The 6,078-nt window shown below is 41.8% G+C and overlaps 1 protein-coding gene across 2 annotated transcripts; it reads right to left on the bottom strand.

Moving 5' to 3' along the window:
* Window positions 1-3,051: 3,051 nt before the first annotated feature.
* On the bottom strand, window positions 3,052-5,845 carry LOC100772780 (olfactory receptor 145). 2 transcript variants are annotated; one of them, XM_027412221.1, is made up of 2 exons: window positions 5,818-5,845; window positions 3,052-3,977 (listed from the first exon to the last, which is right to left on the bottom strand). In XM_027412221.1, exons 1-2 carry the CDS (start codon window positions 5,843-5,845, stop codon window positions 3,052-3,054), a joined length of 954 nt encoding a protein of 317 aa, XP_027268022.1. The 2 variants fall into 2 exon arrangements, with proteins under 2 accessions (XP_027268022.1, XP_027268023.1); XM_027412222.1 differs by lacking the exon at window positions 5,818-5,845 and having other exon boundaries at window positions 3,052-4,002.
* Window positions 5,846-6,078: the final 233 nt, after the last annotated feature.

Genomic DNA, 6,078 nt, shown 5'->3' with positions numbered 1-6,078 from the left:
AAAGTAAATTTTAAATAAGCTCCTCATGTCTTGGAAACAAGAAAAATATTGGGGCAAAATAGACAGGCATGCACACACACTGGACAAGCACTGAGTATAAAATACACAGCTAAGAAATGGGTGGGCTAATAAGGGACTCTGGATGAGACTTTGGGAGGACCAGAAAGCCAGCAGAAATGGAAATGTCTTCTCCATGGTTTTCTTTGGTAATATTTATGAATTCTATAAACATCTTCTTAGCTTGTTTGGACTTCTATAACAAAAGCTATTTAGTGGGTGGCTTACAGGAATTTTATTTTTCACAGTACCAGATGCTAGGAGTACAAAGTCCAGTTATCAATAGATTGATTGTTCTACCAGAGAATTGATTTTCTGGTAAACAGACTAAACTTCTTGTTGTGTCTTTAAATGATGCCAGAGTCTCTTAGTGTCCTTATAAAAAAGAGCCCTACTCAAGTGTTCTTTCTGGTGAGGGCACTAATCCATTCATGAGGACCTCACCCTCATGACTTCACTTCTCAAAGTTCTGCCTCATAATGTGTCATTTAATTTAGAGCAGTGCATTAACATTCATATACAGGCCAGGCATTGGTAGCGCAAGCCTTAAATCCCAGCACTCAGGAGACAGAGGCAGGCAGATCTCTGTGAGTTCGAGGCCAGCTTGGTCTCCAAAGTGAGTACCATGATAGGCTCCAAAGCTACACAGAGAAACCCTGTCTCGAAAACCAAAAAATAAAAAAACAAAAACAAAAACAAAAAAACAAACCATTCATATACAGCAAACAATTACTCTCTAGTTAATATATAAATAAGTATATATTATAAGTGAATGTAGAAATGATCTGGTCAAACATGTTTTTTTTTTAAATGTGGGCATGCATGAACTCAGAAAGATGACTGCCCAAACTTACACAATAACTGTTATTAGAGGTGCTGGTCTGTGAAGGAAAAGTCTAGATCTAGGTAATAAAAACAGAATTGTTGAGTGCCTAGCATTTAATTCCCTTAATTTAATTTAATTCCTTGTTGAGTAATATCGTATGGCTTAGTTAAAGTGACACAATTACTGGGTAAAGCTAGAAACCAGATTTGAATCCCATCTTTCCCTAGTCTTTGCTCTTTCTGTGTCTTAGTGCTGTTTTCCCCCTCCTTGCTCTATTTGTCCAAATTCTATTGTTCCTGTATCCATGCTCACTCCTATGAATTCATCTTCATAGATCTGCATTAACCCAAAAGGTAAAATTGTACATCTGTCCAAACTTAATACTTTTGAGATGAAAGAGACTGGTTCTAAAGATAGCTTTTGGAGTCAAAACATTTCACATATCATTACTTCACCAAAAAATGATTTACCATTCATGATTTTCTTAGAAACCAAAAGGTTTAACATGATGATATCAGCCTAATAATTTATGAGTTTGGGGTCTGTCAGCTCATCCGCCTCTCACCGGGAGGTATCCCCATGAGTCCCAGGAGAAAACAAATAATCCAGTCAAACAAAGTGATTAAAAGTACAATGCAAGAACTACTTGCACAGGTTGGAGCAAGATTGTGGTGGAGGAAATCACAAAGGGACTGCCAAGCTTGTCCAGTCAGCAAGAGCACAAGAGGACACACTACGGCAGGAAGAAACAAGGGAGGGAAGCTCAATAGAAAATGGAGCTTTTAGTCTTAGTCACTGCCCATTTTGCCTAGCTAGAAGAAGTCGAGAAATAAATGCCACCATATCACTTTTTGCTTGCTTCCTGATTCCATTGTCAAGGTTGTAGTTAACTTGACCCAGAAGAAAGGGAAGTTCATTAGAGAATTTCATGTAGAACATGGGGAGAGGAGACACCAAGTAGCAGCAAGCTGATCTGAAAAGGTAGGAACTTCACAGTCTCGGATGCTTGCAACAGCTGTAACTTCCCATCCATATTTCTTTCACTAATTGGTCACCGTGAGGCCAACCTGATTATGACTTGTAACACAAATAAGCTATGTGCTCCTAAAATTTTCTCTAGGTTCTTAACCAATAACCGTGAGCTGCTGCACACTTCTCCATGCTAACTTTACAAGTGCAATATTAAAATAAGGAAATGAATTTGTGTGAAGTAATATACAAATTATTTCACTGAGCTGGGCATGGTGGTGCATGTCTGTAATTCCAGCTCTTGGGAGGTAGAGGCATGAAGATCAAGAGTTCAAAACTAGCCTCACCACATAGTAAACTTGAAACAAGTCTGAAATACAGAGGGTCTTGTTTCCTGACAAAAGAAAATGTCCATCCTTCAGAAGCTTAACATTTTCTATAAGTTCTTCCAGGCAGCATTACCACCAAACCCTGGAACATCCAGGTTCCACATCACTGTCTTGAGAGGTATCCTGCTACTACTCTGTAAGTCATAACGTGCTTCCTCTAAAATCTATAAAATGCCTCAATAACTTTTCTGGCCATTTTATCAAGACCATCTTAACAAAATCCTAAACCTCCTACCTTATTGCAAAAAAAAATGTTCCATTTAAAATTAGCCCTTAAAAGTTGCATAAAATCTCTATAGTCACAACCAACTTTAACAGCCTATCCCAGTTCACAGTTGAAATGAAGTGTTCCATGCATGGCCTGAGAGAGGAAGAAAGTAAGCTGTAATTCTAAACAACCAGTATGAGAAATACAGAACCTGTGGTTGACCCGCTGTTCTGCTAAGAGACTCTCTCTCTGTCTCTTTCTCTCTCTCTCTCTCTCTCTCTCTCTCTCTCTCTCTCTCTCTCTCTCTCTCTCTCTCTCTCTCTCTCTCACACACACACACACACACACACACACACACACACCAGGAAGGGATATAAATCTGCATCCACTGCCAGTAATAAGAATTGTTTTGTTTTGTGTGGTCCTCCAAAAGGCCTGATAACTATGAGCCCTCTGCAGCTTTAAGAATCTTCCAAACAATCTTTCAAATGGAGAAGATGAACTCATCCAGGAAAGAGTGAAATTTTCCTCTGTGTAACACATGCTTATCCAGTCATACATGAAAGGGGAAAGGATTGACTTTTCAAAACATTGCCCCTTTCTTAGGAAAATGAACTTTTCTTCAATGTTTTCTTCAGAGCAACTTTGACGTCCTTATTCCTCAAGCTGTAGATTAATGGATTGAGCATGGGTACCACAATGGTATAAAACAAGGAGGACACTTTCCCCTGGTTCATAGGCAAAAGGGAAGAAGGTTTGAGATACATGAATGCCCCTGACCCGAAAAAAAGAGAAACTGCGATTATGTGGGAGCTGCAGGTGCTGAAGGCTTTAGACCTGCCCTCCATGGAACTGATGCGGAGGACACTAGACAGGATGAGGGCATAAGAAATGAAGATGGTGACTGTGGGTACTCCAATATCAATGCCCACAACAACGAAGACTACCAGCTCATTCACATAGGTGCTGGTACAAGAGCGCTCCAGAAGAGGAAGGATGTCACACATGTAGTGGTTGATAAGGTTGTCAGCACAGAAGGTAAGTCTCACCATGAATGCTGTGTGGGCCATGGCTCCAGCAAATCCCATCACATAGACACCTAGCAAAAGGAGTAAGCACACCTGGGGAGACATGGTCACGGTGTACATCAGAGGACTACAGATTGCAACATACCTGTCATATGCCATTGCTGACAGGATAAAGGACTCAGAAACGACAAAGAAAAGAAAGAAAAAGAGCTGAGTCATACACCCAGGGTAGGAGATGATGTTTTTCTTCGAGACAAAACTCACCAGCATTTTGGGTGTGATAACAGTGGAATAGCAGAAATCTATGAGAGACAAGTTAAAGAGAAAAAAGTACATGGGGGTATGCAAATGAGAGTTCAGCCCTATCAGGGTAATCAGGCCCAGGTTCCCCACCACGGTGACCATGTAGAAACCTAGGAACAGGAAGAAGAGGGGCAGGCGGAGTTCTGGCTGGTCCGTCAGGCCTGCGAGGATGAACTCTGGCAAAGAGGCATTCTCAGCTGCCATCCTCAAGGCAGTCTGCTGCGAGAGAGACAAGAGAAAAGGCTGCCCTCCCTGTTGTCTCCTTGGGTCTAGAGAATTACATACACAGACATTCTGAACTTCTGCAGTCTGGTTTCTGGCTGCCTGAGCAGGAGTTCCACACTGCAGGGCCTCAAGGAAGACACAAGAGCTGGTGGGGTTCGAAAGGATGCCAAGGAGCTGGTGGGGCAACTTTCTGATCTTTAATTTGGTTGTGTTGTTGGGCCACTATAACTCCATCCTCTGTTCAAGTTTACAATGCTGTGCCAGTCTCTGGGAAGAACTCTCAGAAGCTGGAGCCAGCCTGTTTCCAAGGTGTCCGGCTAACGGTTCTCCTGATCAGAGCAGAAGAGTGACGGGTTTTTCTCAGAACTTTAGAAATCATTTAAATACTCACTCAGATCCAACAACTCACCCTCCTTCAGCTCCAATGGCCAGGACTGTGCCTTTTGCCCAGCTCTTATCCCCCATTTCTGAGAAAGGCTCAAAGACAGGCTAAAAACAGACACCTCCACTTCCTCTGCAAGTGGGAGTGCCAGAATGTGCCTTACAGTTGAGAACAAGATCTTCAGAGAAGAGCTCTTCCTGAGGTCCTTCTTCGACTTTCATGAGGACTGAGACATTGTATTCTGGGTTTGGAGACCTGGGACCTGATTAATGTAGGAAGCCTGAGATTCCCTGGGGGTCACAACACTGGATATTAGCCTGTAAAAAAAAAAAAGAAGAAGAAGAAAATAATTGAATGGGATCTTGGTAACAAAAATGTTTGTTGAGGAACTGAGGATGCAACTTAATTGATTAGTGCTTGCCTAGCATACATGAAGCCCTCTGGGTTTAATCCCCAGTTCAACACAAACTAGGTTGGGTTGTGCTTGTCTGTAATTCTAGCAACAGGGAATATGAAACAGTATGAACATGGTGTGTGGGGGGGGATGACATTGAAATCCAATCTACATAGTGAGTTCGAGGCAAGCCTGGGATACAGAAAACCGTATGCCAAATTACGTGTGTGTGTGTGTGTGTGTGTGTGTGTGTGTGTGTGTGTGTGTGTGTGTGCACGCTCATACACAATGATACATTTTTCCTCACCCTTGAATCATATGGGCTGCATTTATCAACCCAACTTTAGATAGGAAATAATTCTTCAGATGTCAAGTTATGGAGACCACATTAAATCTAGGTCTACCTTACTCCAAATCTAGTGTCAAAATTACTTTTAATATCTCCTAAGTAAGATCCTTTCTTTCAAAGCTCTGACATGTCTTGGATATTGTTATTCAATACCCAACTAGATATATGATAAGGACCAGAAAGAGTAAAAGTAAAAACCTACACTGGTTCAGAGGAGGGTGTTCAACAGACTGCTTCACTTCAGTTCATCAAGAGAGTCATGGAGCACCATGCCATGGCAGAAGCCAGCTTGCTGTCTCTCAGAATCTGAGCTTGGTATTAGTGAGTAATCACCATCAGTTATGAACAGTTTCTCCAAAATTGATACCTAGCCAGAGAAAGTGCTGTAGCTTGACTCCCTTCTCTCTACCAGACATTCATTGTCATGGTGCTCTTCCTTTAGTCTGTCCCAGTTCCTCTCCTGTGACAAATTTTACCTCCTCAGTGCCCAAGGCTCTCTGAGACTCATTTGAGTTTAAGGACAATCCAATCTCACTCTTAAGACCACATCAATTTTAAGCAGTATTTTAAAATATCGTTTTACTCTAACTGCACAATTAGACAGTTGCACTTTTTCATTTAAAATGTGGACACTGGCCGGGTGTTGGTGGCACACGTCTTTAATCCCAGCACTCGGGAGGCAGAGGCAGGTGGATCTCTGTGAGTTCAAGGCCATCCTGGTCTCCAGAGTGAGTGCCAGGACAGGCTCCAAAGCTACACAGAGAAAGCCTGTCTCGAAAAAGCAAAAAAAAAAAAAAAATGTGGATACTGATACCCCAATGCAAACATAATACATTGGAATCTCCAAGGGTAAAACTTTGTAATCAACATTTCAAATTCTCCCCTTGTTGTCTTGGCAGTTAGTCAGGGATCTCCTAATCTAATTCTACACTTTCAGGGGTCAGGGAG

Source organism: Cricetulus griseus, chromosome 4 (genome assembly GCF_003668045.3).
Source record: "Cricetulus griseus strain 17A/GY chromosome 4, alternate assembly CriGri-PICRH-1.0, whole genome shotgun sequence".
NCBI classification, from domain to species: domain Eukaryota; kingdom Metazoa; phylum Chordata; class Mammalia; order Rodentia; family Cricetidae; genus Cricetulus; species Cricetulus griseus.
This window is presented reverse-complemented; position numbering and strand designations above follow the sequence as displayed.